Raw genomic sequence first — 22426 nt, forward strand, 5'->3', positions numbered from 1 at the left:
TCTCCCGTAAGTTGGTTTGCGTTTTCCCTTTGCAAATCGTCATAACCCTGAAGCGGTTTGCCCCCAAAATTCCTTTTCTCCAGAAGATTGACTGCTTCTGCGCCTCCTGTGATTCCCCCCCCCCAAAAAAGGTTAGCATTAACAGATTAACAGAGTTGGAAGGGACCTTGTAGGTCATCTAGTCCAACCCCCAGCCCAAGTAGGAGACCTTACACCAGTGATGGCGAAGCTTTTCGGCACCAAGGGGTCAAGTTTTGCTGGATTATATTTGTTTTCAAAAGCCCTCGTGAACTGATTTCATGTCACTACAAGATTTTATTTCGATAATATCTGTTTAGTTACTTTGGCTTTTGAAGCCGGGCAAGAAGTGTGTATGTGTGTGTGTGTATGCCATTTTGGCTTTCTTCAAACAGTCAAATCTTTGGGATCAACTTCAGGCTCGAGAACATTTGAAAATAGCAATAGCATTTAGACTTATATGTCACTTCATAGTGCTTTTACAGCCCTCTCTAAGCGGTTTACAGAGTCAGCCTCTTGCCCCCAACAATCTGGGTCCTCATTTGACCCACCTTGAAAGGACGAAAGGCTGAATCAACCTTGAGCCGGTGAGATTTGAACTGCCAAACTGCAGCTAGCAGTCAGCTGAAGTAGCCTGCAGTACTGCACTCTAACCACTACGCCACCTCTGCTCTTCTTTTATCCATTTTAAAACAGATATTTGGAAATGAGTCTCTGCATACAAGGGAGCTATTTTCAGAGAGTAAATATTTTTTCCCTCCAAATGTCGAAAGTCCTTTTGTACCTTAGTATATATTGTGTTCGTTGTTCCACCTGCCCATCAATCAAAGAAAAGGGTAAACTTTCTGGCTTCTTTTTTCCCCTCCATGCTTGCATTTTTAACATTTTAATTTACAGGTCGTTTATCACTGCTTAATATGTTTGCGGACTCCTGCCGTGCAGGTGATAACCCAGTTTTCATTTTTAATTGCCAAATGCCCCAGGTCGGAGTTCTTGAATTAATGACACAGTCAATTTCAACCAAAATGTAAATGTCGATGCTCAAAAGAATAATGTGTTTGTGTAACGGAGCATTTACCCAGGCTGGATTTCTGTCGTTTTAAAAAGTGTAGCAAAAGGATTGACCCAGAAACCAAAAGACGCTTGTACAAGCATTTTCCCCCCTTCTTGATTTCCATATCAAAAACACAATATTTTATTAGCGTCAGGGCAGAAAACTGACAGGTGACAACTTGCTGACCTGAATCTGCATCGAGTTGGCAAAACAAACTTTTCAGTTTTATCGCAAGCGAGAGCCAAGTTGGGTTGAATTTAATTTGCCCTTCTGAGCTGAAAACTAAGCATTGTGATCTCTACGATAGAAGTTTTAGACGAGTAACACACAGCCCTCCTTACGACCGCAATGGAGCACCAAATTCCTTGTTAAGTGAGACCGTTGTTCAAGTGAGCTGCTTTGCCCGATTTTACGATTGGCCTTGCCACCGTTGTTAAGTGAACCAATGCAGTTGTTTAGTAATGCAGTTGTTTTAAGTGAATCTGGCTTTTTCGAAAGGGAGTCACATGACCCCAGGACACTGCAACCGTCGTAAATGTGAGTCACTTGCCCAGCATCTGAATTTTGATCATCCGTGCACTTACGCAACTGTCATAAGTGTGAAAAACGGTCAAAAGTCATGTTTTTTCAGTGCGGTTGTAAATTTGAACAGTCACTAAATGAACTGTTGCAAGCCGAGGACTACCTATATCGTTAATTACAAAAGATTTTCACGCAGGTAAAAATGAAGCAGTGGGCATGGGAAAATGGGCAGGATTTGATGGGTGGTAGCTAGTTTCATTATGAGAGTTTTTATTGTCCCACTGGCTGGGTGGTTAAATTATTGACTGAATTGGGATATTGCACAAAGTGTTTGGATACATTTTTTACAATAGTAGAGTTGGAAGGGACCTTGGAGGTCTTCTAGTCCAACCCCCTGCCTAGGCAGGAAACCCTATACTGTTCCAGACAAATGGCTATCCAACATCTTCTTAAAGACTTCCAGTGTTGGGGCATTCACAACTTCTGGAGGCAACTTCTGTTCCACTGATTCATTGTTCTCACTGTCAGGAAGTTTTTCCTCAGTTCTAAGTTGCTTCTCTCCTTGATTAGTTTCCACCCATTACTTCTTGTTCTGTCCTCAGGTGCCTTGGAGAATAGCTTGACTCCCTCTTCTTTGTGGCAACCCCTGAGATATTGGAACACTGCTATCATGTCTCCCCTAGTCCTTCTTTCTCTTAAGCTAGACATACCTAGTTCCTGCAACTGTTCTTCATATGTTTTAGTCTCCAGTCCCCTAATCATCTTTGTTGCTCTTCTCTGCACTCTTTCTAGAGTCTCCACATCTTTTTTACATCGTGGTGACCAGAACTGAATGCAGTATTCCAAGTGTGGCCTTACCAAGGCATCATAAAGTGGTCTTAACCCTTCACGTGATCTTGACTCTGTTCCTCTGTTGATGCAGCCTAGAACTGTGTTGGCTTTTTTGGCAGCTGCTGCACACGGCTGGCTCCTATTTAAATGGTTGTCCACTAGGACTCCAAGATCCCTCTCACAGTTACTACTATTGAGGATAATTTGCTTGACTTTAACTGAGCACGTGAATGTCAACGTAGTTTACAAAACCAAGGTGCTCTTATTTTTATACGGCACATCATATTTGTCCTTTTTTTAAATGTCCTGCTGGGGTATCTGTGTTCCAAGATGCAGGTGGGCATCCAAAGCCAAATTTGATTTTATTGACCTTGAAATGTAACTAAATTAACTTCAATTAAAGTTAGTGTAATTGCTGTTAACAATTTCCTTTAGGATTTAGAATAACAGAACTGGAAGGGACCTTGAAGGTCTTCTAGTCCAACCCCCTGCTCAGGCAGGAAACCCTATACATTTTCAGACAAATGGTGGTCCAATCTCTTCTTAACTGGGAATAAGCAGTGATGTCCCCAAGACATGGGAGGCAGAGGCAGTTTTAGGAAGCCAATTTCTGCATTCCTGATGTGTGCCAACTATGTTGTGTGAATCCCATACTTTACCATTTGTTTGGCTAACCATGGCTGGAACTAATTACAGGAGGATGTATAAAGCCAATCCTGATCTCAACGTCACAGTGGTTGTGATAAAATTCAAGGAAGAGAGCTATCATCTTGATAGGGAAAAAGCAATTTAAAAACATAATAAGAACAGAATTGCCAACTTGGGAAACGAATAAGAAATAATTATTTAAAGGTGGATGCTGTTAGTGGAAAGGTGAGCTCTTTAGGGTAGTCAGATCCTTCAACCTGCTCATTTTCAGCAAAATCGGTGAATAATAATTAAATTTAGATGCCAGCCGTCTTTGACTAACAGTTAAGCTGATCTTCGCTGAGTCAATTTGCAGCAGCTATCTCAGAGAGAGACAATATTTATGCAATCCCATTTACTACGTTGTCGGAATTCTTTTGAATAAATAGAAAAGTCTCAAATCATTTTGAAATAGGTTTTTAAAAGAAAAAAAGGAGACTAGGATTTTAGACAACCCTCTTCCTGCACTCTTGATATACTGTACTGGGAGGAATTTCTGCGTGGTGAGGAGAAAAACCCAGGAATAAATTGTACACCATGTCAAGTCACTTCCAAAGCAGCCCAATCTCCAGAAAGCATGCTTTGCATTTATACTGCCATATAAATTCCTGGAAGAAGGGTTGGAAAGAGACACGAGCAAAATATTCATTGAGGGGCGGGGGAATAGCCCAATATATCTCTTGGTAAGAAGTATTAGAATTTTTTTTTAAGGATCCATTTTTCCAGCATTTTTTTTTTAAATCCCAGATGTACAATGCAAAAAGACTTCCGGTGATTTTTCATCCTTGGTCATTCACCAAGGTTGAGCCAATGTCAAGGTCCCCATGATTTCAACATCCAGGAAGAGAAAGGAGAGGCAGAGCTGATAGAATCCATCTGGCTTGGAGAGAGCCTCTCCTTGAACTGAATTCAGCAGTTCATTCACAGTTCGTCCTTGACCTACGGCCACCGTTGAGCCCAAAATTTCTGTTGCTAAGTGACTTTGGCCCTATTTTCCATCCTTTCTTGCCTACCGTTGTTCGGTGAATCTCTTCAGGAGTTAAGTTAGCAACACGGTTATTCAGGGAATCTAGTTCCCTGTTGACTTTGCTTGTTAGAAGGTTACAAAAGATGGTCACTCTGGGACATGCAACAGAGGTGGTATTCAGCCACTTCTGACAGGTTCTGGAGAACCGGTAGCGGAAATTTTGAGTAGTTTGGACAATTGGCAAATAGGCTGGCTCTGCCCCTGCTGCCTCCCAGCTGATCATCTTTTATTGCCCTGATGGAGCTGGAAAGCAGGTTAATGGAGTGGGAAGGGAATGGGGATTCCCCATCCTTCCCCTGCCATGCCCACAATGCCAAGCCATGCCCAAGAAATTAAAATAAACTCCTGGGAAGGAAGGCTATGGCAAATCTAGACAGCATATTAAAAAGCAGAGACATCACCCTGCCAACAAAAGTGTGTCTAGTCAAAGCTATGGTTTTCCTACTTGCAATGGATGGCTGTGGAAGTTGGACCATAAGGAAGGCTGAGCGCCAAAGAATGGAGGCTTTTGAATTCTGGTGCTGGAGAAATCTCCTGCATTGAGTCCCTTGGACTGCAAGGCGATCCAACCGGTCAGTCCTAGAGGAGATCCACCCTGGCTGCTCTTTAGAAGGCCAGATCCTGAAGAGGAAACTCAAAGACTTTGGCCACCTAAGGAGAAGGAAGGGCTCCCTGGAGAAGAGCCTCAAGCTGGGAACGATGGAGGGCAAAAGAAGAAGGGAACGGCAGAGAAGGAGGTGGCTGGATGGAGTCACCCAAGCAGTCGGCGTGAGCTTCAATGGACTCCAGAGGATGGCAGAGGACAGGAAGGCCTGGAGGGACGTTGTCCATGGGGGTCGCGATGGGTCGGACACGACTTCGCAACTAACAACAAAGCATTATTTATATCTAAGGTTAGATGTTAGATGTAATATGACTGCAGTAACACTAACCCCACCTCAAGATAGCTCAGGAACTAAGGTTGTGACTTGGTTGACTTTTCTACTTGAAGTTCAAATTGAGAGCAGAATTGTTTAAAAATAATAATAAAAGGAAGAAATACAAAAGATTAAAACCAAATTGGTGAAAAACTAAAGAGACAGTTTGTGTCCAAAAGCAATGAGCTTTTCTATTGTTTTCAGGAACACGGGTTACACTAATTTTAAATGTAGCGTAGAGAGGCAATAAAATGTTTTTGAGCTGGGATGTCATTTGGATTACGAGCCACCCATCAGCCGAATGAACTGTGCGTCGCCCCAGAAGAAGCGGTCCTGTTTGAGGCTTGCTGCATTCAGAAGGTTAATTAAAACGACTGGCTGTATGAGAAAGAAAAATCACATTATCTGAACAAGGCTAGGCTAAAGCCATTGACAAGCTTTTAAAAAGCAATTTACTGTAAACAGCACCTACAGAAGAGGCAACAAGCATCACCTACAGAGAGCAAAATAGTTGGAAGTTAAATTTTAATACTCATTATTTAGCTAGGTGCAGAGTAGAATAACAGAATAACACACTTGGAAGGGAGCTCGGAGGTCTTCTAGTCTCAAGCAGGAAATCCTATACCAGTTAATGATTGTACGTTATTGTTAAAACTTTAGATTTCAAACATGTAGCTGGGCTCATTCAGATGGATAAAATAGCATAAAATAATGGGAGGTCATGTAGCAGTGAGTGAATCCTGTAAATATAGTATGTTCTCCTTTATACGGTGATTAATTTTGATCTGAAAATTGCAAGGAACTATTTATCCATTCAGTGGAGGAAAGCTTTGTCCTTTCCCATTTGATCCTCATCCAGCAACGAAAATTGAGATGGGCAAGTTGGTCTTTAAGTGAAACTGCCACTAGGTGAAACCACAATGGTGTTTATAATCGCAAGGTGTTTTTATTTAGATTTTCTATGGTTTTTTTTAAAAAATGAACTATCCCTTCTCCTCCTGGTGGCCTGACTGTATTAGAAATGTGACTGATCGAGTTGAATCCACCCATCTTAAAACGGCTGAGGCTGAGGAACCCTGGTATAGACAAAGGATGTCTCAGCCTCTCTCTCCATCTGGTGGTCCTTAAATGGATCAGGACTAGAATTCCCAAAACACCCACCCGACTGGTCCACTTCTCAAAGCTGCCAGGATGGGAAGCATTCATAGAATGGAATGGAATAGAATAGAACAGAATAGAATAGAACAGAGGAATGGGAATAGAATAGGAGGAATAGGAATGGAATAGAACAGAGGAATAGGGATGGGATGGGATAGGATAGGAATGGAATGGAATATAGAATAGAGGAAGAGGAATGGAATGGAATAAACAGAGGAATAGGAATGTGATAGGTTAGGAAAGGAATGGAACATAGAATAGAATAGAATAGAATAGAATAGAATAAAATAGAGGAATAGGAATGGAACGGAACAGAACAGAGGAATAGGAATGGAATGGAATATAGAATATAATGGAATAGAATAGAATAAAATAGAGGAATAGGAATGGAATGGAACGGAACAGAACAGAGGAATAGGAAAGGAATGGAATGGAATATAGAATATAATGGAATAGAATAGAATAAAATAGAGGAATAGGAATGGAATGGGATAGGATGGGATGGAATAGAATATAGAATGTAATATAGAGTAGAATAGAATAGAATTCTTTATTAGCCAAGTGTGATTGGACACACAAGGAATTTGTGAACCCTTCATTTAGCTCTGCCTCTTCTTGTTTCTTGCCTGCTCCATCCACTTTTCTCTTAAGATGCATTTAGATCAGCTTCTCCCAGGCCCTTATACACTCTCCCCCCCTCCCCGCCGCCGCCTTCCCCCCCCCCCCTTTCTCTCTCCTCCCATTTCTCCTTTTTTTCCTTTGGCAAAAGCAGCGCCCAAAACTTCACCCGGAACGTCGCGAGCGGTAACCGCGCGCTCAACACGGGCGGGTTTTAGGGCAGGACCCGCGCGCATGCGCAGAGCTGCCCTTGTCCGGGCTTGAAACAATTGGGTGTTTTTTTGGGGGGGGGGGAGTGTTTGGCCGGGTCTTTCTTCCTCCTCCCGAGTAAACCCGGCTCCGGGGGCGGGAGAGAAGGGCGGGATGTCCTCGGCGGGCACGGAAAGCTTGCTGCGGCAGGCCAGGTAGAAGGAGGAAGGGAGGGAGGAGGGAGGTTTGCCTAAAGCAGCTTCGCCGTCTTGCTTGCTGGCACCTGGCCAATCCTAGGTTCATCCTGGCTTGTGCAGGTCGCCCTGGCTGGCTGAGCATTGATTCTCCTGGAGCACAGGGGGTCCCCATCAGCTTCTGCCCAACACTTCTGCCCCAAAGGCTCAGCCTCTTTGCTCAGCCTTTCCCCCCTGAGCTGGGTGGTTTTCTTGCAGACGTTTCATGACCCAGCTATGTAACATCATCAGTTCTAGAAGGGTCTTTGGAGAGGAGGAGGAGGACTGTGGGCTCCTTGGTGTCTCTCTGAGCTTTGTGGTTTTCTTGCAGACGTTTCATGACCCAGCTATGTAACATCATCAGTTCTAGAAGGGTCTTTGGAGAGGAGGAGGAGGAGGAGGACTGTGGGCTCCTTGGTGCTCTCTGAGCTGGGTGGTTTTCCTGCAGACGTTTCATGACCCAGCTATGTAACATCATCAGTTCTAGAAGGGTCTTTGGAGAGGAGGAGGAGAGAAGGAGGAGGACTGTGGGCTCCTTGGTGTCTCTCTGAGCTTTGTGGTTTTCTTGCAGACGTTTCATGACCCAGCTAGGGGACATCATTAGTGCTAGAAGGGAGTAGAGGGAGAGTTAGGAGGATTATGGGATCCTTGGTGCTCTCTGAGTTTGCCTATTTTCTTGCAACTACGTAACATCAATGTTAGAAGGGAGAGAGAGAGTTTGCCCAGGTAACTAAGCCAGGCAACAGCCAGCCATGGTCAGCCTCTAAGTTAGGACAGGGGTGGCTGCCTTCCCAGCACAGTCAGTGGGGACGCAGCCCTCACATGGCCAGCCAGCTTCTGCCAGCAGGAAAATGCCTATTTTGTGGGGCAAATGGGGTGGTTTAATATGAAAAAAAGTGCTGTGCAAACCCAGAATTTCAAGCTGGGGAAACGTCCCTGTGGAGACCACTATTCTGGAGGGAGATGGGCCTTAGCCTCATTGCAACAAGATGGGCAGAAAACAAATCTCATAAATAAAGAAACTGATTAAAACTAAAAAAAATTATAAGCAAATTATTTATTAATAAAGTAACTAAAAGGTTGCAGGATGGCCTTTCAATGCTGGCAGTCATTGGGGGCATCCATGGAAGTTATCCATTGCATCCTCCAATGAGGGAGAGCAGCCCTTTTGAAATAATTCCCTTTATAGTGTCCATCTCTCATTGTGTTTGTCTGTTCGGCTTCCTGTGCTGGTGCCCGGTTGCTGGGATCACTTCCTGGTTTCTATAGTTATAATATTTGTGCCAGGCCAGGGGAATGTGTGCACACGGACACTTTTGAGTCAGCATTGATTGCCTGGACAAGTCCCTGCAGTTTTCTTGGCAAGATTTTCAGAAATAATTAGGCTTTCCCCTTCCTAGGAGAAAGGTACATCATCATGCTTGCAAGCTGAGGACTACCAATAATTGCTTGGTTGAACAACATTGACTTCATCAATTACGGCATTTCTTAACTTGTCAATTCCTCTTTCCTGTCAGAGAGATCCAGGAGGATGAATTTAAAAAATTCGCTTCTCGGCTCTCAGGCTTCCTTCAAAATCAAGACTTTGGACATGAAACGGTGGATTGCTTGCGAAGACTCTTTCTTATTGTCTCAAACACCAAATACAGTCAGAAGTGAGTGAGAAGCAGCACTGCATGTAACATGTACTGGACTTGGTGGGATTTATTTTCCTGTTCAGATTTGCTGATTGAGTCTTTTTTTTTTCTTTTTTGGGTGGGGTGGGGGAAGAAAGTAGCCTTTTTCCCCCAATATCTATCCAACATTTTTTTTAATGAATTAAGGCAGGAATCTGAAATCAGGAATTTGTGGCTGAAAACAAAGGGGGGGATGGGGGGAAATCCAGAAAATACAAAGAAAGGACTGCCATTGTAGTTACATTCAGATATGCCTTTTATTCTGGAAGGTGGCACATTGTTCAGGCATTTCTCTTATTTTAAACTACTACTTTTTGTTCCATTCCATGACTTTTCTTGTAGATTGGAGGACAAACTTGTTCAGCTTCTGCAAACCACCCCATACCTCCCGAAATCTCCTAAGCAAATCCAGATACTTTGCTGTGCCATATTGAGAGAAGTGTCATTTTGCAATCATTTATCTCTGCCTTGGGATAAGTTCCGGGACACCAGGCTATTGAGTTTAGCTTTCTCCATCGTACAATCCCAAGTAAGCAAGGTGTATTATTATTAATATATACTTTATTCATTAAACATGGAACTCAGCCAACTGAACATTCAAAAATGCATCACAAATACCACTGACTGGTGCTAATGGTTGATACAGGTTGCTGCCAGCATCCTAGGTATCAACCAAGGACCTTTTTCAAATGTTCCAAGTAGCGCAGTTTTTTGCAGTTTTGCTGGTGTTATTGCTGCAAAGCTGGGATCGCCAGGTCGCGATATTTCATTATTTTTTTCCAGTTCTTTTTCTTCGACTCTGGCATCTCCTGGTACCGCAGTATCATTAAATTTGTACGTTTCAGTTTTCAACAACTGTGATACCTGGCATGCTGTGTTCCAAAGGATGATCTGTCTGTTGTTGTTGTTATTATTTTCTAATTTACTTTGTTTTTCAATTGATTCTATCTGAGTGGTCGCTAGGATTCAAAAAAACAACTTGATCGTACATAATCAATCAACTACTCCAGTTGTCCACTAACTCTTCATAGCTTTCGCTCCTATCATATGTAATAGAGCAATAGCTAACAATAATATTGCATAGTAAAATGGCTGTGTCCTTTTTTTTTTTTTTTTTTAAAAAGCTGTTTTGGCAATTGTTTTGCATTTGACCTCTGCCCCCCCAATGTTAGACAGGATAAACGCAGATGCAGAATGAATGTTTTTAATGCTTTCTTTAAGCTCCCCCGTGTGGTGAAAATGGATATTTTTCAAATTCTTAGAAATCCACACACACACAAAAAAAGCAACCTAAAAGAGTCTCTTTTTCTGCATTGGGGTTCGTCATTGGCACGCAAACCCCTAAGATACCTCTCCAGAATTCAGGTAGCTTTCTGGATTGACCCCATTCAATTCTTCTATCGAATCTCGCATCGTTGCTTTATCCGAAGGGCGATCAAAGGACAACAGTTGAAGAAATGGGGCAGCTCGTGGTGAAAATTCTGGAAGGCAGACTGCCGGAAGATCAGAGCGCACGTCCTCTCCTCCCCATCCTGTCGAACGTCATCGGTTCTGCACCGCTAAGCCTGAACGAAGGTAAATATTTGAATTCTGCAATTGTCAGGCAACTTCTCAATCCCCTTCAGTCAGTTTTTTGTTGAATGGCTGCTTGGCTGGGATGCTTGGACTAAGAATTACTGTATTTTTCGGAGTATAAGACGCACATCCCCCCCCAAAAAAGAGCGTTGAAATGGTGCATCTTATACACCGAATGCAGCCATTTTTGGCCTCCCAAAGCTCCACCCCTGCTTCTCATTTTTGCGGAAAACAGGCTGTTTTTTGCAAAAATGAAGACGTTATTTCCTTCCCCCAGCCCCCCAGGAGCACTCTGCAGGCTTCAGCAGGGCTGGGGGAAGGCAAAAACGCCTCCGTTTTTGCAAAAAACGGGCCATTTCCTGCAAAAACGGGGGCATTTTTGCCTTCCCCCAGCCCTGCTGAAGCCTGCAGAGTGCTCCTGGGGGCCGGAGAGGACAAAAACTTTTTTTACTTACCTCTTCGAAATCTTGGTGCGTCTTATACACCGGTTCCGAAAAATACGGTATCTGATTCAAAAAACAACCCATTAGTGTTGCAAATACACTAATGCCTGCAGTCTTTTTACTTGAGTCTTTCTTTTGGATCTCTAGACCAGATCAACCTGATCAGCAAAAGGATGGTGGATTGGCTGAGGTACGCCAGCCTTCAGCAAGGAGCCAGCCCGGCAACAGGTGGCTTTTTCAATCCAAGAGGCAAACAGGTATTCAGCTCTACGCTTTATGGCCTGTGGACTTCAACTCCCAGGATTCCAGGATCCAGCGTGGCTGCCTTAGGAATGTTGGAAGTTAAAGTTGCCAAGTTAGGGTGGACGAGTGCCTTTGCTACCATTCAGGTTACGAGACCCCTGCTATAATCTGACCCGTGCAGCCATTTTTCCATGACTTAGAGCAGGGGTTTGCAAGTATCACAAGTTTTAAGACCTGTGGACTTCAACTCCCAGAATTCCTCCTCCAGTCATGTTGGCTCAGGAACTCTGGCATTGAAGTGTGCAAGTCTTAAAGCTGTCAAGTTACAAGACCCTTGCACCCCTAAGCCTTTAAAAAAAGAAAACCCCAGGGGTGTTCAAACTTGACAGCTTTAAGACTTGTGGACTTCAACTCCCAGAATTCCTCCTCTCGCTCTTCATCTTGATGATGTGCGGACGGGTGGGGGGAGGGAGCTGGAACCGGTTCTAAACGGCACTATAGATTTGTGGAACCTCTTCTATAGAAGAGGTTAGAACTGGCAGGAACCCACCCCTGGAGTTACTGTCCCTGCCTTTTCTGTTGCTCCCCCCCACCCCCGGCAAATTCTTACCACTTATTCTGCCTTTTGTTTTTTCTCCCAGCCTGGCCCCATCACCGAGGTGGATGGCACGGTGGCCACTGACTTTTTCACCGTGCTGTCGGTGGGCCAAAATTACACGGAGGACCAATGGCTCAACATGCAGGCTTTTTCCATGCTGAGGAAGTGGCTCTTGTGTTACAGGAGTGACACCGCAAGCAATCCAAATTCAGGTGAGGGTTTTTGTCTTTATGTGGAAGAGAAATTGGAATTTTCAAATCCATGGAAGCATTTTGGGGCTCTTGGGTTCCAGGAAGTGATGGGCCTTCCTATTGAAAGGCTGGCTGGCAAAATTTCTGGGAATTGAAAGACAAAATCCCTCCTGCTTATCTTAAAAACGCTGGAGGTTTTAAAGAAGAGACTGGACATGAAACAAACAAAATGTTAAAAACTGATGATATTTGCGTAGTTACTTACCAAACACAGCTAAATGATATTAAAGTAACCAAAATGTATTTACAATTCCCAAGGCATGTCACAACTTTCATAGTGCTTTCACAGCCCTCTCTAAGCGGTTTACAGAGTCAGCCTTTTGCCCCCAACAATCTGGCTCCTCATTTTACCCACCTCGGAAGGATGGGAGGCTGAGTCAACCTTGAGATGGTCAGGATCGAACTGTTGGCAGGCAGCAGAATTAGCCTGCAATATTGCATTCTAATCACTGTGCACCATGGATGGATGGATGGGAAAGGAAAGGAAAAGAAGAGCAATAACAATAGCACTTAGACTTATATACCACTTCACGGTGCTTTTGCAGCCCTCTCTGAGTGGTTTACAGAGTCAGCCTCTTGCCCCCAGCAATCTGGGTCCTCATTTTACCCACCTTGGAAGGAAGGAAGGCTGAGTTGACCTTGAGCTGGTGAGATTCGAACTGCCAAACTGCAGCTAGCAGTCAGCTGAAGTAGCCTGCAGTACTGCACTCTAACCACTGCGCCACCTCGCCTCTTATGTCCTTGGTTCCCAAGAGAAAGTATTTTGTTTTGGCTACAAAGTCCCAACTATCACAAATCCTCCCCCTCCCCTCTCCATATCCCTCATCTCCAGTGTAGCAACACTGAAGCTCCCAAGATGGCTTCGGTCAGGTCAGCTTCAGGGTTGACACTTGTCTCTTTCCTTACAGACGACAAGTCGGAGGTGGATGGCTCTCTCGTGTCGATGGTCTCCGTCACATCCACCTCAAGTCGCCTCCTTTCTCCAAGGGAACGCTTGAGAGAAAAGGCCTTTGAGTACTGCCAGCGGCTTCTGGAGCAGAGCAATCGCCGTGAGTGTAGCCCTCCACCTTGCATGCGTGTGTACCTCCCACCAGCCAGCTGATTTTCTGCCACATCTACTCCTCTCCGCCCCCTGCCTTTTATCGCCAGAGCTAGGGAGGGGCTTTGCTAGCAGCAGTGGCTCTTCCGTCCCAAGGACCGGCCCATAGATTTCCACTACTCTCCTCTCCTCTGCCTTCTGTGCATCTGCACATCAGGCACTGGACCCAGCTGTTCCTCCTCTTCCTCATCAGCCACCCCAGACCTGGGGGCTGTTGACTCTCCATCTGAGGGCTGACAGACAGCCCAGGCTCCACCTCTCTCCCTTCCAGCTCCATTCCTCCTTCCCCCTAGGAGCTCTCAGGTTGCCTTGATGCTGACCCTAACTCCCACACCTCCTCCCCACATGGAGGGCCTAGCGGCCAACAGGCCACAATCCCCCACCCCTTCCAGCCAGGAGTCTGAACACAGTTCACTTTTTGTCCCCCAGGGGCTCTGAAGAAAACAGATGGGGAGCTACAGAAAGCCGTAAGTATCGCAAAGGAACGGAACTCTGGTTTAGCAGAAACCAAGAACTGGACAAGACAGGGACTTTCGTTCTCTTTTCCCCTCCAGTGTCTCATCGAAGCGGTCACCATTATGGACATCATCTGCAGGTACGACTCTTCTTACGTTTACCGCTCCCTCTCCTGCCTGAAAAACCTCCACGGACGCATTAGCGGGGATCCTTCTGGCGCCCGGGTGCTGATTCCCATCGCCCAGTTTTTCCTAAATCACAGTGAGTCAGGAAGGTGGGATGTTTGCGGTTAGGGAAACTTCTTCTTAAAATATTTTCTTGCAAAAATATTTGACCTCTTTTTTTTTTTTTGGTAATGGTTCAGTTCTTGGAACGGGGGGTTTAAAAATTCCACTTGCGATGTAACACTTTGCCAGGGGAGGGGCGGAGCGTGTGCTGCGAAGAAGGAGGGGGTGACTTTCAGGTCTCCCACGCCTGGCGGTCAGCTTTGGCAGGTGCCTGTGGGTTCAATTTCAATCAGGACCGAGTTGGGAGGGGCCTTGGAGGTCTTCTAGTCCAACCCCCTGCTCAAAACAAGAAGCCCCTATAATATTTCAGACAAATGGCTGTCAGCTTCTTCTTAAAGAGCCTTGTTCGCGCAGTGGTGAGAGTGCAGTACTGCAGGCTTTTTCTGCTGCCTACCGGCTGCCTGCAATTTGGCAGTTGAAATGGCACGGGACCTAGTTACTTGCGGGATCGCATCCTCCCACATACATCCCTGCGGCCAATTCGCTCACACAGGGAGGGACTTCTCCTGGTGCCGTCCACTAGGCAATGCCAACGGGCGACACCAAGGAGTAGGGCCTTCTCTGTGATGGGCCCAACCCTCTGGAATGACCTCCCCCCCGACATCAGAACCACCTCTGACCTCCGCTCCTTCCGGCAAAAATTGAAGACTCACCTGTTCCGACTAGCAGGCCTGGCATAATTACAACTGTCCCTCCTGGCAAATGTATTATTATCTGGTTATTTTAGGGTTTTTTAATCTGTTGTGTCTGTTTTAGGGATTTTAAAAAATTATATTTATTCAGCTTTGTACAGTTCTTTTAATTGCATTTTAACCTCCTCCAAACTGTACATATTTAATTTTTTTTTTGTATTTTTGTGATATTCTCTATGGACTGTACACCGCCCCGAGTCCCTTCTGGGAGAGGGGGCGGTCTAGAAGCACAAATAAATTGAAATTGAATTGAAATTGAATTGAAATCCCACCAGGCTCCAGGTGGACTCAGCCTTCTGTCCTTCCGAGGTGGGTCAAATGAGGACCCAGATTGTTGAGGGCAATAAGCTGACTCTATAAACCGCTTAGAAAGGGCTGGGAAGCACCGTGAAGCAGTATATAAGTTTGTGCTATTGCTATTGCTAAAAGCCTCCAGTGTTGAAGCCCCCACAACTTCTGGAGGCAAGTTGTTCCACTGATTAGTTGATTTGGGATTACAGAATGGCAGACTTGGAAGGGACCTTGGAAGTCTTCTAGTCCAACCCCTGGCCAAGCAGGGCACCCTATGCTTCTTGAGGACTTGGAGCCCCCACAACTTCTGAAGGCAAATCATTCCACTGATTAATTGTCCTCAATGTCAGGAAATTTCTCCTTAATTCTAGGTTGCTTCTCTCCTTGATTCATTTCCATCCTTTGCTTTTTTTCCTGCCTTCTGGTGCTTTGGAGAACCGGTTGACCTCCTTCTTCTTCGGGGCAGCCCCTGAAATATTGTAGCACTGCTATCATGTCTCCCCTGGTCCTTCTTTTCATTATACAGGGCATAATCAAATCCCTGCAACTGTTCTTCATATGTGTGGTTTTTTTTTTTTTTTGCCTCCAGGCCTTTAATCGTCTTAGCTGCTCTTCTTTGCAGTTCTTTGCAATTCGGCCTCGAAGTGCGTAGGTGTTTAAACCATTTCTCCTTCAACCAGGTGAGACGGCGGCTGTGGACTCCGAAGCCGTTTACCGCCATCTCTTCACCAAAGTTCCCGCCCAGCTTTTCCACAACCTCATGCTGGCTTACGAATTTCTCCAGTTCTGCCGGCAGAATGTTGGATTTTTTACCGAGAACCTTGGCATCTTCCGACAGAGCACCCCAAATCTCTTCAAGGTAGCAGACCCCGGGCTCTTTCGTCCTTCTGAACTTTTCACTTCCCTATAGGACAGCGGTGGGATTCAAATTTTTTTCACTAACCGGTTCTGTGGGCGTGGCTTGGTGGGCGTGGCAGGGGAAGGATACTGCAAAATCCCCACTTCCTCCTGATCAGCTGGGACTCGGGAGGCAGAGAATAGATGGGGGCAGGGCCAGCCAGAGGTGGTATTTGCTGGTTCTCCGAACTACTCAAAATTTCCGCTACCAGTTCTCCAGAACTGGTCAGAACCTGCTGAATACCACCTCCTGATATAGGAATAGCTGCAGGAGGCATTTGCCAATTTTCACACACACACACACACACACACACAAACACACACACACACTTCCTGGGGATGCCTTTGCCACCATCTAAGGTCCCATAACTTCCACATTTCTGCAAGAACCTGGCAGCATGGCTTACTGTGATTTTGGCCTGGAAAACGCACTCAAACATTACCTGAGCTTTTAAATATAAGTATAATCTTTATTGTCATTTTACTTAAATACAACGAAATTAAGAGTTTAAAACCCTTACAAACTCAAGAAGCAGAAGCTGGAATAGAATCACAGAGTTGGAAGGGACCTTGGAGGTCTTCTAGTCCAACTCCCTGCTTAGGCAGGAAACCCTACACCACTTCAGACAAATGGTTATCCAACATCTTCTTTAAAACCTGGAGCATTCATAACTTCTGGAGGCAAGTAGTTCCACCGATTCATTGTTCCAACTGTCAGGAAATTTCTCCTCAGTTCCAGGTTGATTCTCTCCTTGATTAGTTTCCATCTGTTGCTTCTTGTCGTGCCCTCGGGAAGCAATCCAGCTATAAACAACGTGGGGGGCAGAGAATGTCCTTTTGGGAATTTCTTTCTCTGGATCCACTCTGCTTTTTTTCTCAGAACCTAGATCTCTTGGGATCTTGCAAGAAATGGATCCCACTCACGGCTCTCCATTTTGCCTTCCCTTTGCAGTTCCTAGCTTGGAATAGCCCAGCCCTGACCATTGACTACACAGATCTTTTACCAGCCCTGCTCAGTCCAGAGAATGCCTTGGAGATGTTCCACTTGCTGCTTGACCTTCCCTGTTTGACCGCTGCCCTGGACACCCAGCTCAGGTACTTTGAATGTTGCCCATCAACTTGTAAAAAGAGAAGTTCCAGTTCTGGTGATGGAAGAGTCCAAAGAGGTTTCTCATCATTTAGGTCTAGGTCCTGATGTATTGGGTGGGGGGCAAAGCTTTTTAGGAGAAGGGGCAAACCAAGATGCCCAGAAAGGATGAAGGAAGCGTGTCAAGAGTTTGTGGCATACATTCAAATCCAGAAAGCACACACAGATAACTGATGCAGCTGGATTCATTCACTTATTTAATATACATAAGAATAGAGGAATAAATGTACAACACCAACAGCTGTTTCTTCCAAGTGAACCCAAGGCAGGAGAGTTACAGGCAAACACAAGCAGCTAGTTTCATTTCAGCAGACGATAGAATAAGAGTTTAGAGTAGAATAGGAGTTTAGAATAGAATAGAATGGAATAGAATAAGAGTTTAGAGTAGAATAGGAGTTTAGGATAGGATAGAATAGGATAGGATAGAATAGAATAACAGAGTTGGAAGGGACCTTGGAGGTCTTCTAGTCCAACCCCCTGCTTAGGCAGGAAACCCTACACCACTTCAGACAAAGGATTATCCAACATCTTCTTAAAAACTTCCAGGATGGAGCATTCACAACTTCTGGAGGCAAGCTGTTCCACTGATCAATTTCTCCTCAGTTCTAAGTTGCTTCTCTCCTTGCTTAGTTTCCACCCACTGCTTCTTGTTCTACTTTCAGGTGCTTTGGGGAATAGTTTGACTCCCTCTTCTTTGGGGCATCCCCTGAGATATTGGAAGACTGCTATCATGTCTCCCCTAGTCCTTCTTCTCATTAAACTACACATACCCAGTTCCTGCAACCATTCTTCCTATGACTTCTCCCTAGGTCTGTCTTGACCCCCCTGTCCGAGAGGTCCACCCTAGATCCAGCTTCAAAGCCTGCTACCTGCCTGGAAGCCCTCCGTCACCCTCAATATAGGGGCCTCTTCCATTATCTCCTGAGGGTTGAGTTCACTCCAGGTGACCCTGGCAGGTAATTGTCCAGATTAAGCTCTCCCCCCCCCCCCCCCCCCGATGGGCCAGCCTTGTATGGTGAATTGCGGCTTGTGTCGTTTGATGGTCCGCAGGCTGACTCCTCTCCGGCAGCTTTTGGGGTCCCTGGCCAGTCACCCTCGGGTTGGGCAATGTGCCAAGAGTGTCCCAGTTTTGCTGCAGCTCTTCTTCAGGTTGGTGTCCAAGGTAAGGCTCCCATCGACTCACGGTCCAAAAAAAGTTATCGCTGGGATGCGTTGAGGCAGCTCTACAGCCAAGGCTACTGCATTCACAATTTTTTTAAAAAAATGCAGCATAACCATGTTGGAAGGGACCTTGGGGTGGGATGTGTGTGTGTCTTCTAGTCCAGCCCCCTGCTCAAGCAGGAGCCTCTCTACCATTTCGGACAAGTGGATGTCCAGTCTCTTCTTAAAAACCTCCAGGGATCGGAGCATTCTCAACTTCTGGAGGCAAGTTGTTCCGCTGATTAATTGTCAGGAAATTTCTCCTTATTTCCAGCTTGCTTCTCTCCTTGATTAATCTTCATCCATTGCTTCTTGTCCTGCCTTTGGGTGCTTTGGAGAATAGCTTGACGGCCTCTTCTTTGGGGCAACCCCTGAGATATTGGAAGACTGCTATCAGTCCCATGATGGCAAACGTATGGCAGGCATGCCCGAGGTGGCACACAACACCCTCTCTGTGGGCATGCAAGCTGTTGACCCAGCTCAGCTTCACGCAGGCGCCTCCCGCCATTCCTGATCTCACCCCATTCCTAAGAGGTCCATAAAGGGGGCACGCATAAGCGCACCAGCATGCCTAACACCCCTGTCCTACTGTCCCCATTTATTGGTATTCATTTCCTTCGCCCATCTTTATATTCATACCTGCTGTCTTGTACGTGTTTGACAAAACAAACGAAGTGAAATAAAATAAACCTCTCCAGTTTGCAGATGAAGCTCTTGCCAAGAAGCTGACCTTGGCAGCCCTAGAAAGGAGTGATCACCTGTACGAGATCCCCGGGTTCAAGGCCGAGGTGTTCAGGTGGGGAGAGGGTTTCCTAAATCAGAGGGGTGGTGGAAATGGAGCTCGAGATGGATCAGCCCAGAGTGACTTCTACTGCGAACCTCTTTGAGAAACTGGGGTCGATTCTGGTCCTCGGCTAGAACCTTGGTCTGGGGTCACCTCCCTGCCTCTTCTTCGGGGAGCGCCCTCACTTTCTCAGAATCTTCTCTTCTCCCACCCCCACCCCCCCCCGGCAGAGTGATGAGTTCCCAGCTGCAAGTCTTGTGCAAGCAGCACCCGTCCTTGGTGGTGGAGCTGTCCAAGCCGCTCCTGGAGTTTTCGGGGACAGTGTCCAACATTCAGACCAAGGAGGACCTCTTCATTCACGTGGTAAGGAGATGCCTGCATGTCCCAGAGACTTTTTGGGGAAGCCAGGGTCACAGCACACACACACACACACACACACACACACACACCAATCATCCCCTGGCCCTTTTCCATCACGAAACCTAAAATCATTCTTGAATTCAGTGGGGGGTTTTTCTGGACCTGGCTAGACTACATGTTCCTCTCTGTCGGTTGTGCCGCTGGGAGAGGTGGCCCTAAAGATGATTTTCAACAGATATCCTACTGCGATGGTCCAATGGAACACTTGCAATTCAGCCAAAGCTGGCGAACCCAATGAGTACAGGCAGTCCTTGACTTGCGACCACAATAGACCCCCCCAACATGTATGTTGCTAAGCAAGACACGTTAAGGGACATTTGCTCCATTTTACGACCTTTCTTGCCCCTGGTTGTTAAGCAGTTGTTAAGTTAGGAACACGGTCGTAAAGCGGCTTTCCCGTGGGCTCAAGGTTTGCAAAAGGGGGACCCCAGGACATTGCGACTGTCATAAATAGGAGTCCCTTGCCAAGCGTCTGAATTTTGCTCACGAGAACAGGGGGAGGCCACAAGTGTGAACAGGGGTCATAACTCGCTTTTTCCCCAGGGCCGCCGTAACGTCGGACGATCATGAAACGGACTGTTGTAAGTTAAGGACGGCCCCCGTCGTTGCCCTTCAAGGGCGAGAGGAGACGTGTCTTTGTTGGTCATGTCTTCTTCTAGGTCTGGGCCATTGGAGAATACGCATCGGTGACGCACGACAAACGTTGCACGGTGGAGCACATCAACACTTTCTTCGACGTCCTGGAAGCCATGCTCTTCGAGATCACCCAGCTGCGACCTTCGGCCAGCATCGCCAAGTACTCGCCCCGTGTGATCGCCGTCCTCATGACCGCCTTGGCCAAGCTAGCATCTCGCAGCCAGGATCTCATCCCCAGGTTCGAACTGCCCTTCCCCCCCCCTCCCCTCTTAGCCCCCCAGGAGCACTCTACAAGCCTCCCAAATCCTAGGCAATGCCCCCCCTCCCTTTTTTTTCCTTCTGCAAAAAAACGAGCTGTGCAGAGGGTTTGGGAGGCCTGCAGGGTGCAATTTACCGTATTTTTCGGAGTATCAGATACACCTTTTTCCCTCGAAAAAGAGGCTGAAAATCTGTGTGCGTCTTATACACTGAATACAGCATTTTTAGCTCCCGAAACCCCACCCCCTTCACCAAAATGGCTGTGCATAGCCTTTAGGAGGCTTTCAGAGAGCTCCTGGGGGCTGGCTGCCTTTTGCTCAATATTGCCCCCAGCCCCCAGGAGCAGTCTATAAGCCTCCTAAAGGCTATGCGCGTCCTTTTTTTTTTTTTTTGACAAAAATGGGCCTGTTTTCACGATGGGCGGGCCATTTTTTGCTCATTTTTGGCTCCCCACCCCCACCCCCCCCCCAGCACTCTACAAGCCTCCTAAAGGCTATTCATGCCTTTGGGGGGGGGGAACGGGCTCGTTTTCACGAAAAATTGGCTATTTTGGGGAGGACTGCAGAGTGCAAAAACTTTTTAAAAAATTTGCCTCTTCAAAATCTTGGTGCGTCTTCTACTCCGAAAAATACGGTACCTGTATTGGTCCTGTCAACCCCTGTTGCTGCTTGCAAGTGCCTTTATTGTTTTATTTTGCAGAGTTTGCCTGTTTCTCTCGAAGATGAAGATATTCATCCGGAGCCCGGCCGTTTCCTCCGTCTACTGCGCTGAAGAAGCAGAGGCCATCCTCACCCGGGCCACGGAGCTGATGAACTTACTGAAAATGCCCAGCGTGGCTCAATTCGTGCTAAGGCCGTCCTCCGAGGACTTAAGCCACCAGGAGACCCACCTCCCTCTGCTGCTGGCCATGAAGATGACCAGCCAACTTTTGGAAGGAGGAACCGGCTCCGTTCCTGGATGAAGAAGCCCTCTGGGCCAAGCTAAGGTTGCTTCCTGGTGATGGGTTAGAACAGGGGTTTCCAAACTTGGCAACTTTAAGACTTGTGGACTTCAACTCCCAGAATTCCCCAGCCAGCTCTGCTGGCTGGGGAATTCTTGGAGTTGAAGTCCACAAGTCTTAAAGTTGCCAAGTTTGGACACCCCTGGGTTAGAACTTCCCTGGTGCCTTCTCCATTTCTGAGGGCTTCTTGAAGTCCTACTTCACCGTTTCCTAGCACACCGGGGTGTCTTTGCCGTTGATGGCAAACAATGAGAACGTCTCACATCTCAGTTTATTAAAAGCATTCATGCTCTACGTGTTCTCCTCTAGTTCTACTTGAGTTCAGCAGACCTCAGTGTCTTTCATGGAATGGTGACTCCAGCTTCTTCGTCATTGTTCTGACCGAGGTTTCCCGAGAGCATGAAGCAAACTCCTGGTCCCGACAAAAACCCCTTTTATTAATTGACTGTGAATTCTGCTCATTCCCATCCAGCAAAGTCTTTCGAGTGAGGATTTACAGTCACAGACCTTCTCTGGCTTGGAGAGCGGACAGGCCGATCTCTGCAGAACTTGGCAAGGAGTCTCGGAGAGTCACCAACCAATGAAGCGAACTAATTGTCTCCTTCAAACTCCACTCCCCTTTTGCCCCTCTTTCATTTCCTCTGGGAGGAGCCATTCATCGTCCACCTGTGGCCTTACTCCCAAGTCGACCCCTGTTTCTTAGCTCTTCCCTTCGTTTGACAGCTCTGCGTATGCAAACACTGGGAACAGGCTCCAGCTGTTCTTCTGCCTCACTGATGTCTGACTCCGAAGGCAGCTGATAACTGGCATACGGCCCTGGCCCCCTCTCTGCCTCTGACACAGAGCCCTCATCAGAGCCTTCCCCAGACTCCAGGACTGGCCCATCTTCCTCCCCAACCTCCTCACTGTCCGAATCTGTCCTCAGCTCCGCTGGCGGGCCACAACACTTACACAAGTTTTGAAGCAGAGACTCAAAACACAAGAATCTATTTTGTTCTTATTTTACTTCATCTCATTCTTCGGCACAGAAGGGAGCAGGTTTGAATTCTCCCCTCCTAAAAGTCCTTTGCAATATTAGAATTATGTACATTTCCCCACCCACCCTCAAAATGCAGAGCTGAATAAGAAATACGAAACGAGAAGGCGGGCTGCCTCCTTAATTCTTCCAAGTCAGAGATTCACATTCTCTGGAAAAAGGAGTGACAACCTCCATTTCCCG

At 46.4% G+C, this 22426-nt stretch overlaps 1 protein-coding gene across 3 annotated transcripts; it reads left to right on the top strand.

Moving 5' to 3' along the window:
- The first annotated feature begins 7115 nt into the window (after positions 1 to 7115).
- AP5Z1 (adaptor related protein complex 5 subunit zeta 1) lies at positions 7116 to 21499 on the top strand. Of its 3 annotated transcripts, XM_081965829.1 has the most exons (18): positions 7116 to 7236; positions 8772 to 8909; positions 9273 to 9459; positions 10361 to 10505; positions 11096 to 11205; positions 11833 to 12001; positions 12949 to 13089; positions 13569 to 13606; positions 13694 to 13856; positions 15546 to 15724; positions 16715 to 16857; positions 17719 to 17865; positions 17960 to 18071; positions 18808 to 18905; positions 19124 to 19256; positions 19973 to 20187; positions 20907 to 21207; positions 21351 to 21499. In XM_081965829.1, exons 1-17 carry the CDS (start codon positions 7196 to 7198, stop codon positions 21166 to 21168), a joined length of 2421 nt encoding a protein of 806 aa, XP_081821955.1. In that variant the 5' UTR covers positions 7116 to 7195; the 3' UTR covers positions 21169 to 21207; positions 21351 to 21499. The 3 variants fall into 3 exon arrangements, with proteins under 3 accessions (XP_081821955.1, XP_081821954.1, XP_081821956.1); XM_081965828.1 differs by having other exon boundaries at positions 20907 to 21499; XM_081965830.1 differs by lacking the exons at positions 19973 to 20187; positions 20907 to 21207; positions 21351 to 21499 and adding an exon at positions 19857 to 19971.
- The last annotated feature ends 927 nt before the right edge of the window (positions 21500 to 22426 follow it).

The sequence above is a fragment of the Natrix helvetica genome (genome assembly GCF_964273705.1).
Source record: "Natrix helvetica genome assembly, chromosome: 13".
NCBI classification, from domain to species: domain Eukaryota; kingdom Metazoa; phylum Chordata; class Lepidosauria; order Squamata; family Natricidae; genus Natrix; species Natrix helvetica.